The following is a 12,473-nucleotide window of genomic DNA, read 5'->3' as shown; positions in this document are numbered from 1 at the left end:
TGGACTCTCGGGGGCGGTCTGTGCCGGTGACTTCCRGCTCTCTATGGTGAGGCTGGCGGAGCGGCGCTCTAGACGGTTCTGGGCGCCCTCGATGGCTCCGCGGCGCCGGGCCGGGCGGGAGGGCGGCGGCGCGGCGCTGCCCCGTTGAGGAGAGCGACGGGGCCCGGCCGCCATGGAGCCCGAGACGCTGGAGGCGCGGATCAGTGAGTGCCGCGGGGGCAGGGCCCCCCTCCGGAGCACGGCCCAGCTCGGCCGCGCCGCCTCCGGCCGCCCCCGCGGGGCGGGGGAAGGAGCGGGGTGGGGGAGGCCACCCCGGGGGTCGGGGGCTGCAGGTGTATCGGGTGTACACTGGGGGGTGCAAGGTGTAGGAGGTTCAGGCCTATGGGGTGCACACACTGGGGTGTACAAGGTGTGATGGGGGGGGTGTGTACTGGGGGGTGCCGGGATACGGGGTGTACACGCTGGGGTGTACAAGGTGTGAGAGGGTGCAGGAATACGGAGTGCATACACTGGGGTGTACAAGGCATTGATGGTGTGCATGTGCAGGTGTGCAAGGTCGGGGGTGCAGGCATGTTAGGGATGTGCACACAAGGATATGTGAGGGGGTTGCAAGGATCTAGGGTAATGAACGCTGGGGTATGCAAGTATGAGAGGCTGTGAGGATGTGGGGGTGGGTTTGTGTTCACATTGGGGCGTGCAAGGTATGAGGAGGCTGCAGGTGTGTGGAGAGGGAGTGGGAGGGTGCACACTGGGGTGTGCAAGGTGTGAGAGCATGTGTGCGTACATAAGGAGAGTGCATCTTCATGCAAATCAAGGCATCAGGGATGTGTACAGAGGATGGACGGATGTGTCTGTGTGCACATATGGTGTCTGTGGACATGTCCATGCACTTGGGGGTGGTGTCCATGTGATAACGATGGGACTATGTGCACTGCTGCCCTGGAGAACAGTGTAAGCACCCTGACAGGGAGGTAGTGGTGAAAGAGTTTGTGCACAGGACTTGTGTGTGAAGACATGGATGCCCAGGGTGTATGTTCTTCCCTGCACACCATGCTCCATTGATGCACTCAGTGGGGCTGGCTGAGAGGGAACGGGAGCAATATTACCCCAAATCTCACCAAGGAGGGGGATTAGGGAGACTTTCTCACCTTCCTTTTCTCCCTTCTGCAGACAAAGCCACAAATCCCATGAACAAGGACCTGGACTGGGATGGTATCAATGCTTTCTGTGATCAGCTTAATAAGGAGCTAGAGGGGTAAGTGTGCTTATTCCTTTCCCCAGGCTGCTTCCAGGTCACGGGCTTGGGTTGTCATCTGCTGCCTGGTAAAATTCAGTGGGGTTATCCTGAGGGCTGAATAGGCATGAAGTGCCTGAAAGTAGTGTGGGGGGATCCTGGTCCTCTAAGGAACAGGAGGAGAGTTTTCAGTAGATGGCACACTTCTACCTGAGATGGTACAGAGGGCAGCTACTCAGCTGCTCTGGGGATGTGCTGTGGGGAACAGCAGATCTGAGAACCTAGGAGTTCAAAGTCCTTTACCTTAGTGTTATGATTGTATTCTCATGCATGGGGTTCCTCCCTGCTTTAGAGACTCCTTAGATCTTCGTGTAGATTTTCCGGTTTTTATCTCCAACAGCTGTGATATGGCTGTGCTTTACCCCAGAGAAAGCTGTCTTAGTATAATAAAGAAGGTTCTCATAAGTTTTTGAAGTGGCCTGGGGCCTTATCAATACCTTAAACTTGCAACATTCTTTTCACCCTTGGGTACCCAGATGGAAGCACAGGTACCAGCCTTCTCATCACTAACCAGCTAGCTTTTTTTCCCCCCCTCCTTCCAGTCCTCCACTTGCTACCCGACTTCTTGCCCACAAGATCCAGTCTCCGCAGGAATGGGAAGCTATCCAGGCCCTCACGGTAAGGGCATCTGCAGGCTGTAGAACTAGATGGAGGGCCAGAGTGTGGAGTTGCTTCAGTTTGACTTGAGGACCAAGGGAAGCTTTGAACTCCTGAGTGCCTGCCTTGCTCTGAAAAAGTCCTGATACATCTGGGCCCTTGGATGGGAGGGGCTGAAGATGACTGCACAGGAGTGGAGTGGGTGGCTGCTAGGAAAAGTCTTGATTCTGAGAAGGATCATGGCCTACTGAACACCGTAGTCCAGAGCCTGTTGAAGTCAGTGGGAAGCTTTTTGTTCCCTTGATAATATTCTGGATCTGTGCTGTGAAACCTGAGTGTGTGAGCTCTCACTCTCCACCTCAGCGATGGCTCTACGCACTAAGGATATCCCCTTCCATGGGCTGCCTAGCCACCTCTGCAAAGACTGATCCCAAAGAGGAAATTTTCCTTGCTACCTTGGGAGGGTGATTGGCCCCCAAAGAGGGGAAGTGGGTGTCCCTCCTGGCTGTAGTGAGAATAGCCACGGGCTCCGTGCCTGGCAAGGGGGTAGCCAGAAAGGGCTGGCTCCCAAGCCTGCTGACCCTGTGCCGAGCTCACCTGGCCCCTCTCCCCAGGTGCTGGAGTCCTGCATGAAGAGCTGTGGCAAACGCTTCCACRACGAGGTGGGCAAGTTCCGCTTCCTCAATGAGCTCATCAAAGTGGTGTCACCCAAGGTGGGTCCCAGGGGATTGTGCTGGAGGGGACTAGAGCCTGATGACAGGAGGGCTTTGGGAAGAAGTGACTGAGCAGAAAGGCTGGGTAAACACTGGGATGTGGGGGGAACAGGACAATACTAGGAAGAGATGTAGTCCTTATTCCCTGGTGAGTTTTCCAGTGAGAAGGTGAGCTTTTACCCCTCTGCTCCAGGCTGATTCTTGATGCAGGAAGCTGAGGCCCAGCTAGACCTGATGCAGCTAGTGCTTGTGAGGCTCCTGAGCTCACTGTGTGCCTGGAGTCACCTTACCTWTGTCTCCATTGAGCCTCATCTGTGCTGCATGTGCTCAGGAACCTTTTTCAGCCCTGACACCATGACTACATCTCTCCAGGATGTCCCAGCCTGGTTGAGACGCTCTAAGAGGGCAAGTCCAGGCCTGGTCAGTGGTGCTCTGGAGAGTCCATCTGAAGCACTGAAAGTCATTACCTGCTCCTCTGTTGCTGTTTCCACAGCGGAACAAGCTGTGCGTGCTCCTCTCTTCAGTCAGGCCAGTTAGCTCATGTCACCAGGAAATACAGAGTTAAGGGAACATGAAACCAAATAAGACTAGGAAAAACCTTAGTCTGTCAATCACAGCTTCTGACCTGTGGTGATGAACAGCCAGGAACAGTAACGTCCTAAAGTCTTCTTGCTGGGTGCCCTAGAGGATTTCTGTACACCTTAGGCCACTGGTCTCTGGTGGCATATTCGCTGTTGCTTCCACCAGTACACAGCAGACCCATTGGACAAGGGCAAAGGATGCTTGCATGGCAGGAGGAAAGATGTAGCATTTGAACATCTCATTGCTGGGTGCTGTTTGTCTGGGGTCTGTGCAGCCACAAAAGGTGTCAGGTGCCCTGTGCCAGAGAGGGCAGCTGAGAAAAAGTGCTGGGCCCCAAGGACTGTTGCCCACAGTCCTTCCCCTCCCAGCCCTGCTGTCTGCTCAATCCTGAAGGGCTGCTTTGCAAAGCACCTCCTGTTGGCAGTACCCTTTCCTTCACAAGGTGACAAAGATCCACCTGAGCCTTTCCACTTGTCCCTGGGTGTTGCTATGAGGCTACTGGCCCAGCATTTCTCTCACTTGTTATGTTTCCTGTGCTGGAAACCAAGCATAGCAGGGGTATGTTGCAAGGACCTCATGGGCTTTCCTGCTTGCTTCCTCTTTCCTCGTCCTTGTGCCGTTGGGAACTGTCTCACTTCTCCTGGGGGAGGGGATGAACATGCCAGGTTTGCAACAGCTCAGATCAGCTCCAAGCCACCTCTTCTCTCTTTTTCTTTTAGTATCTTGGCAGCCGGACACCAGAAAAAGTGAAGTCAAAGATCTTGCAGCTGATGTACAGCTGGACATTAGGGCTGCCTCACGAGGTGAAGATCTCAGAAGCCTACCAGATGCTGAAGAAACAAGGTGAGAGGCAATGGACTGTTGAGGGAGGACTGACATAATGTTTTCCCCCCTCCTTTTTTGTCCAGRCAGAGCCCGAAACAGACTCTTCCCACCCACCCGCACCACCCTGTGCTCAGACCCAGCACATCATGGCTCTGTCTCAGCAACAGGGGCAGGAAGAGAAATGGGTGCCTTGGGGATCCTAGCTGCACAAGGATTGTTGCTTGTGATCTGAATTGCTTCATGGGTTGGAGGGGATATCTGCCTGCTGCCTACCGGAGAGGGGGCACAGGAAGGAGTTGGGACAGAAGAACTATGAATGCTCTGGCAGTAGACTTTGGATTTTTCAGAGGAGGTAGGATATTGATGGGGAGGTTCTTGCCAAGARAAAGAAACGCTATGGAAACACAGTCCGGGATCATGGATGGCAGGAACAGACCCAAACCCCCTCAGTCCCAGCTGAGTTTGATGGGCCATTGGGGAAGAAATGTCCTAGGTGACAGTGTCATCCCCCCAGGGGGTGAAGCTTCCTGACCTCTCCATGGGTCTGTACTGCAGGAATTGTGAAATGTGACCCGAAACTGCCTGATGATGCTCCTTTTCCACCWCCTCCTCCTCGGCCCAAGAACATCATCTTTGATGACGAAGAGAAATCCAAGGTAAGGGCTCTGTTCAGGGAGAGGGCCAGAAGTCAGCGTCTTCCCCCCTTCAGGATCTCCTGTCCCCCTGGAGGTCCAAAAAGAGTCAAGTCCCCTGTTTCTTGGGCCGTGCTTCAGGAAGTGCATCACAGGAATGCTGAGGGCCTGCGCCTAAGTCAGGACTAAGGAAATGGCCAGAGATAGGGCATGTAGATCTATTTGACCTCTGGAGCTTTCAGCTGCAGGATGGTGCAGAAGGTGAAGTGCTGACATTAGCCCAGCAGGTTCTGGGAGGCTTACTGGTGTGCTGTCTCTGGTGTGCTGAGTTATCTGGCTATGTGCTCTAAATTGATCCCAGCCCCACATGCTGTTACTGTTATCTCTTCCCCACCCCCACCACTGCAATCCATTTATGGCCCAACTGCTTATACTCTCCTGTACCCATCCTATATTGCCTTTCCTTGGGTCACTGCTCACATAAACAYCTCTACTTTATTAATGGTGATATGTTTAAGCAAGTTTTGGGCAGCTCTGGCTCTAGTTCTGAAGTAGAGATGTGATCTAAGTTTGTTGTATGGGATAAACTTTTGCCTCTGTGGGCCCTTTCCCCAAGGAGGTGTCATGAAGAAGGTACCAATGAGGATTTGTAGGTGGCCTGTGGAACTGTTCACTGACTAAAGTGGGTGAGGGAAGTTGGAGCTCTCCCTCTCTTCTAATTACAGCTGCAAAAGGGGTGTGTAAATAGGTCTGAATAGGAGTCCATTACAGTCCTGTGGCAATTCCCTGTGTTAACCCCGCTTTTCTTTCTCAGTACTAATATTGCTGTGCTCCTGGGTCTCCACAGTGCATAACCAGCAGGCAGGGTCAGGTTTTGAACGCAGGGGATTTTCAAGCCTCTATTACCACAACAGGGGGAAGAAGACCAGTTGTACTTTTTCTCTCCCTGGTCTTTCATAGCCCACAAGTGATCCAGCTAGGTTTTCAAGTGACTGTTGTCATCCCCTGCCTCAGCCAGATTTGGGTTTGCTGGGGATTTCAATGGCTCTAGTATTGCCAGAGTGATTCTGGCTGCCACCCCTCAGCTTGAGCCCAAAGGTGTCGTCTTTTGCAGATACTGGCTCGTCTTCTGAAAAGCTCCCATCCTGAGGACCTCCGGGCTGCCAACAAGCTCATCAAGGAGATGGTTCAGGAGGTGTGACTGGGGAGAAGTGGGGGAGCCATGATCTGGGTGCTGATGCTTGGAGCCAGGGGAAGGGGATCAGGGCAGTGAGTCTCTGTCCTCATGCAGGCACTGGAGCTTCTGCCCAGAACTTTGCAGTAGGTGCCAAAGAGTCTCTGTGCAAATTCTGCTATCCCTTGGCTACTAGGAGGAACGGCTCTAGGCACTTTCTGTGACACAAGCCCTGCTGCAGCACTAGATCTGCAGCAGATCCACCCCATCTGGCAAGTGCTGGACCAGAGATGATCTGGAGTTTTCTGCTGGTGTGGGAACTCTTTTGGGGGCAGTGTTGCTGTGCCTTAGTCCAGGGAATTGGTGTGTAGGCTGGCCCAGCTTTCTTTGTCCCCAAGTTGTGGACAAGAGCAAAGACACCCCTCCCAATTTGGTTGCCCTCCAGGACCAGAAGCGCATGGAGAAGATCTCCAAGAGGGTGAATGCCATTGAGGAGGTGAACAACAATGTGAAGCTGCTGACAGAGATGGTGACCAGCTACAGCAAGGGGGAGACAACAGAGAGCAATGAGGACCTAATGAAGGTGAGGAAAAGCCATCCCAGCATCCTCCTTGGGCTTCACAGTGATGGGTGGGTACAGTCTTTCACCTCTGCCCTCCCAAGTTCTTCCTGCCTGTTTTGTACCCCTAGCTGAGCTTCCTGCTTACCACCTCAATGCCCCTTTCTCCTCTTCCCCAGGAGCTGTATCAGCGCTGCGAGCGTATGAGGCCCATGCTTTTCCGACTTGCCAGTGACACGGAAGACAATGATGAAGCTCTAGGTAAGCAGACCTGGCCCTTCTCCCTTCATCTTCTCCCAGAGAATCTCTGCTTGGGCTGCCCATGGCATGGCATTTTTCAGCAGCTGCCATTCTGTTTGAGGTTAATTAGTCTGTGCTTGCTGCTGAGCGGGGGCATGTGATACCAATCAGCAGTGTTACAGACTTTCTCCACTTTACTGTAGGAATAGCACTTGCACTTGCCCTCCTGAGAGTGCTGTGGAGGTGTCAATGCACCCCCATACTCCTTGCAGCAACAATGGCAAAAATGCTATTTGCAGTGAGTTGCTATCAACTCTTTGGGCCTTGCTTTCAAAGAAGAGTGAGATGTTAAAGTCATGCTCTTTATTTCTTCCCTCTTTTCAAACTTACTTCCTACCTATTCCATTTCAGCGGAGATCCTGCAAGCCAATGACAACCTCACTCAGGTGATCAACCTCTACAAGCAGCTTGTGCGGGGAGAAGAGATCAACGGGGAGACCGTGGCTGGTCCCCTTCGAGGTGAGGAGACGTGGCAGATGGGGATGGGAAGATCCAGCACAGTGGCCCTGTTGCTGGTTTTCTCTAGTGTAAGAGAAGATTTTGAGAGATGTGGAAAGGTGAAACATGCAGGAGGTCAAAGTGATGCTGGTGAGATGAGGAAATGTCTTGTGGAGATGACTGATGCATGAAGAGAGGTAGTTGAAAGGGAGAGCAGAGGGGGGATTCCCTTTCCCAGGTGTGAAGAAGGATGGGAGCTGGCTCTCCGCACACTAAGAGGCCCAAGAGAGTTTCTGTCTCTCACCCTGTTCCTTCTTTGCAGGCAGCACCTCAGCACTTCTGGATCTGTCAGGTCTGGACCTTCCGGCAACAGGCCCTTCCTACCCAGCCTTGCCCACCCTCTCAGGCAGCTCAGCAGTCCCTGTGCCTGACCAAGCTGGCTCTGTCTCCTTGCTGGATGATGAACTCATGTCTTTAGGTGAGGAGAAGACCAGAGCAAAAGCTCTGAGTGAGAGTATGAGTGGATGGTTCATCTGGTGGAGGAGCATGAATGGGGGACAGCTCTGGGAGAGGTGAATCGTGAAAGACCAAGAGGTGATCCTCACTTAGTGTGAGGTAGAAAGGAAGGAAAAACCCTGATTTGATTCTGAGCTTTAGTTCCCATGGTGTTTTCCTGACTAATCAGGGAAAACCTGCAGTGCTCTGCCCTCTGCTTTGTTCTTGGAAAACTGACCTGGCATGTAAATCAAGAGTGATGCAATGGCCATCACCAGTTGGGATCACAGGGGTGGGCCACCCCCACCTCCTGGTGTTTACTCCTTGGAATTGACAGTAGACGCACAGGACTTGCAGAATGGCTTATGTGGAAGCCTTGTGAGGTGCCAATCCTAGAAGGCTCTAGAATCCAATTTTTCTGACAGTGTGGCYGTCTCCTAAGAGATGATTTGGGTACAACAGTGTGAACTAGACATCCTCYACATGCAAGTGCAAGTGGAGACTGCCAACCCAGTAGTATTCACATCTGTGGCAGTTGCACTGGGAACCAGAGTGTGAGAGAAACAACACTATCATCCTTCCTGCTCCTTCCCATGCAGGGATGGGGCCAGAGGTGGGGAACATATCAGTAGTTCTGCCCTGCTGCTTGTGTGTCCTGCCTGACCAGAGGGATGTCAGTTACATGTGCCCTATTCAGGCCCCATTTAGTGCCCTTACCAACTTGATAGCAAGGCTTCATGTTTGCTTTTACCCCGGCAGGTCTGAATGACCCAGCACCACCTCCTGCCCAGGCTGGTGACAGCAGTGGCTGGAACAGCTTCCAGGTAATATGCTGGGAGCCATAAAAGCAGATGGGGAGGGTAGTGGAAGCAACACATGGAACAGGTAAGGAGGCATCCCTGATCTGATGGCTATGCTGATATGAGTCTGCTTGGGGGGCTCTCCTGTGCACTCTCTCTGCAGTCATCGGATAGCAGCGAGTTTGGCATCGCCCCTGTCACGGCAACGCCACCAGTCAAAGGAGATGCTGGCGCATCTTCCCCGAAACCTTCTTCTTTCACCAGTGGCCTGGATGACCTAGACCTCCTGGGCAAGACTCTGCTGCAACAGTCTCTGCCTCCAGAGTCGCAACAAGTGCGGTGGTAAGCAGGAGCAGAGCACTCTTGCATCTCTGGCCATCTCATCTGTTTCTGGGGTGCTGGACACATGTATTTCAGTGTCCTGTTTGATTCCTTGCTCTCTCTTCTACAGGGAGAAGCAGCAGCCACCTCCACGGCTCACCCTGAGGGATTTACAGAACAAGAGCAGCTCTGGCACCATGGCCCACTCTCCCAGTGCCCTGCCTGTGCTCCAGAGTGTTTCTCCCAACCCCACACTGCCCCTGGCCTCAGAGCTGCCTGCCCCTGCGACGCTTCCAAAAGCTGCCACCACGCCAACAGGAAGTACTCCAGTCCCACCACGGCCTCCTGCCACTACACTGCCCCAGGAGATCTCGCTGGCCAACATCACTGTGCCTCTGGAGTCAATCAAACCCAGTGAGTAGGCTGRAAGAGTGGGACAAGTTTGGGGGTGGATGGACTGTTTGGAATGGAACCAGACAAATCAGGGAAGAAGCAACTGGAGAGGGTATGAAGAGGGTGGAACAAACTGTGCATACAAGGAAGGGAGGAATATGAGGAAACTTCCTGCCTTTTGGATTTTTGGGAGGTTGAAGAGGAGTAGCATCTTCTAGTCCCTTGTGTGGAGTTTGGATTATGGGGAGAGTTTCCTGCAGGACCAGTTCCCTCCTGGCTGACTGGTGCCTGTCCCTGCCTTTCCCACAGGCAGCATCCTCCCTGTGACGGTGTATGATCAACACGGCTTCCGCGTCCTCTTCCACTTCGCTAAAGATGCCCTGCCCGAGAGGCCTGATGTGCTTGTGGTGGTGATATCTATGCTTAGCACAGCCCCACAGCCAATCCGCAACATTGTCTTTCAATCTGCTGTCCCCAAGGTAAGGGGGCTGCTGGGGCTCAGGGCTCCCGGACTAAGCTGCCATGTGATTCTCCCTTTGTAGGAAAGGCGGGTGGGTGGAGAGAGCTCTGCGGGGCTGAGAGCAAGTTGTATTGCCCTCAGATTAGCAGGGACCAGCACAATACCTCTTTGACTAGAGAGTGGAAGCTCCCTAAATACTCAGTGGGAGCAGGGCCTTTGGCGGCCCAGTCCCTCTCTCAGGAATGTGGGATATTGTTCTTTCCCTAGGTGATGAAAGTGAAGCTGCAGCCTCCCTCAGGCACGGAGCTGCCAGCATTCAACCCCATTGTCCATCCCAGTGCCATCACACAAGTCCTGCTGCTCGCTAACCCGCAGAAGGTAACAGTACTCTCCCTGGGGCAGAAGCAGGCTGGTCTTGTTGCCTAGGCAAGGCCTGGCTCGCCTTTCACTGAGGGGACCCTGTCCCTATTCTTTATGTTCACTGCAGCTTTCTAGACATCTGTGCCTTGTGCCTTTCTGCTCCTGTTCTTGACTGCTTTTCTTTTCTTCCCCATCTCCAGGAGAAAGTGAGGCTACGATACAAGCTGACCTTCACCATGGGAGAGCAAACCTACAATGAAATGGGGGATGTGGACCAGTTCCCCCCACCAGAGTCCTGGGGAAACCTCTAGAACCACCCCTTGCAGTCACTACTCTGCAGAGTCCTTGGGAAGCCAGGCCTGTGAGGCTGCAGCACCCTGAGGAGATGGGGAGGGTGGGTGGGGGGCTGCTGCTCACGCTCTATTCTCCAGATGGCTGGGCAAGGGCCAGAGGGAGCATGCCTGAAGGATGAGAGCAGAGATGCCAGGAGATGTTCATCCAGCGTGACTAGGAATGGAGTTGAAAGCTTACTGTGGGTGAACAGTTGCCTTCCCTGCTCTTCTGAAGGCTTCCCTCCCTCCACAATTTGTTCAGCTTCTCTTCTAACCCTGCTTTCCTCCTTTAGGTGCACTGGGGAACAAGGATGGGAAACTTTAGCAGACTCAGCCTGGAGCAAGACCTAGTAAATGAAGATCCTTTTCCTTGTCTGTACTCTCCACCCTTCCTGACCCTTCAGCTGCTTCATGCTCTGCGGTGCTCCCTCTTGTTAGCAAATGCYGAGCTCAGATGAGTTCCCCCTCACCCCCCACTCCTTGAAGCTGAGTACCAGTGGTTCCCTGTCTGCTGGGATTGTTCCAGAGCTGGCTGTGAAATGAGGCTGAACAGGGACTGGGCTGGGGTCAGTGTCTTTCCAGCACCAGAGAGCAGGTAGCTGTCCTTGCTTGGGCTGGAATGGGGAGTAGTCCTCCCATGTCCCCCTCCCTCCAGCTGCAGGCAGAGCTGTTGGGCTGGGAGGGGGGCCCTGGGGTTGGGAACCTGTTGGGTTCAGGGCTGGGAAGAGCTTACTCTATGCCTCCCCATCTACGTCATCTCTGTAGCGCCTTGGCTCCTGGCACTGAACCCAGCAGGGAGGAAGCACGCACCTTTTCCATATGCTTTATCTACTACAGCAGCCATTTGGGATCCCTGTTGGACTATCGTACCTGTTTGTCCTGTGTGCCAGCCCTGAAAGGGGCATGTTTCAAAGGGGCGTTCTTTGGGGGCTTAAGTCTTCCCATAGCCTCTGACTCCTGCCAGACAGAGGGAGAGGAAGCAGCAAATTATCATACTCCCCCCTGGCTAGGCTGGACAGTTTGGTTAGGAGGGTTTTATGAGGGCTGGTTTTAGCTCTTTGATTTCTTCTTGCAGCTGGGAAAGGGATGGGCTAGAGTTGGGGAGAGACTGGATACCAGCCCATCTCCAGGCAGCACCACTAAGGAACTGCACTGGGAGCCCAGGTCCACACTGGAGTGGGGGGTATGACTGTGCCTTGTGCACCTTTGCCTGCAGCAGTGGGCAGGGGGCTCATCCCAGGCACTTGATCACTGTGACACAAGAGCAGGGATCTGCAGGCATAAAGGAGACCAGGGGGTGGCATGTCTGGAGCAATCCCCATTCTGATCAGACTTGTGACCACAGGAGCTGCTTCCCTTCCCTAAGCTGGTTTTAACTGGGCCTGATTTTAGAGGTATAAGCAAACTGCACCTTGTATCGGCTTGCTAGGTGTGGAAGGAGCCTGTGTGAGATGGAGGTCAGTGGGTGCTGCTCGTTCTTGGCTTGGGGGCAGTGAAGGTGAGAGGTCTTGGAGCTGGGTCTGTTGTGTGGTAGAGGAGAGGGGGAAGCAAGGTCTTTACTCTGGGGTTCTGCTGTGTCTTACTTCCCTTTCTGGTCTCTTTTCAGGGTTTTGTATGGGTTTTTTCTTTGCAGATCTTGTTTGGTTCTTGAACAGACTTGTATATATTTTCAGTGCAAATTCTGTAAATGGAAAAAAAACAAAGATTTAAAACAAAACGCCCGGCGCGAATAATCTGCTGTATTTATGGGAAATAAAGAGAGTTCTTTCCTGATCTTTTCCCTGTGCCTTTTGCCCCAGGGAATGAATTTTTCCCTCATCCTCCCAGACTTCAGAGAAGTTGTTTCTACCCTGAGAGTGGTAGGTTCCAGGCACAAGTGTCTTAGGCTCAAATCCTACCACTGCTCTCATGTATTTAATTCCCCTGGCTGTCCTGGGCCTCACAGATGATTTCCCTGCTCACAAGCGAGGGGAGAGTGGAATTGTGGAAGTCCCCCAGCTGCTCTCAATTCCTGTTTGAGAGCAAGTCACCTTCATGCTGAAAGCTGGGTGCTGCCTGCTTCCCTCTCCCCCCCCCGCCCCCCCCCCCCCATGAAGGAGGAGGAGGGCAGGGGTTGGTGCCCAGCAGCCTGCAGTGGGGGTTGGGCTAGCCATGAAGGGCCGCGTGCCCCCTTGCTCAAGCACAGCCTGCTCTGCTGT

At 53.4% G+C, this 12,473-nt stretch overlaps 1 protein-coding gene across 3 annotated transcripts; it reads left to right on the top strand.

Annotated features, from left to right (window-relative positions):
- Positions 1–60: 60 nt before the first annotated feature.
- Positions 61–12,048, top strand: GGA1 (golgi associated, gamma adaptin ear containing, ARF binding protein 1). 3 transcript variants are annotated; one of them, XR_003254690.1, is made up of 18 exons: positions 61–203; positions 1,171–1,255; positions 1,837–1,912; positions 2,506–2,604; positions 3,906–4,029; positions 4,567–4,667; positions 5,758–5,838; positions 6,263–6,400; positions 6,556–6,637; positions 7,028–7,135; positions 7,437–7,592; positions 8,369–8,433; positions 8,573–8,751; positions 8,861–9,144; positions 9,433–9,602; positions 9,851–9,961; positions 10,144–10,475; positions 10,569–12,048. XR_003254690.1 is itself a non-coding variant. In XM_026072471.1 (17 exons), exons 1-17 carry the CDS (start codon positions 173–175, stop codon positions 10,252–10,254), a joined length of 2,001 nt encoding a protein of 666 aa, XP_025928256.1. In that variant the 5' UTR covers positions 61–172; the 3' UTR covers positions 10,255–12,048. The 3 variants fall into 3 exon arrangements, 2 of the variants coding, with proteins under 2 accessions (XP_025928256.1, XP_025928257.1); XM_026072471.1 differs by having other exon boundaries at positions 10,144–12,048; XM_026072472.1 differs by lacking the exons at positions 61–203; positions 1,837–1,912 and having other exon boundaries at positions 10,144–12,048.
- Positions 12,049–12,473: the final 425 nt, after the last annotated feature.

This window comes from Apteryx rowi, unplaced genomic scaffold, assembly GCF_003343035.1.
Source record: "Apteryx rowi isolate R43461 unplaced genomic scaffold, aptRow1 scaffold_343, whole genome shotgun sequence".
Lineage (NCBI taxonomy): Eukaryota > Metazoa > Chordata > Aves > Apterygiformes > Apterygidae > Apteryx > Apteryx rowi.
This window is presented reverse-complemented; position numbering and strand designations above follow the sequence as displayed.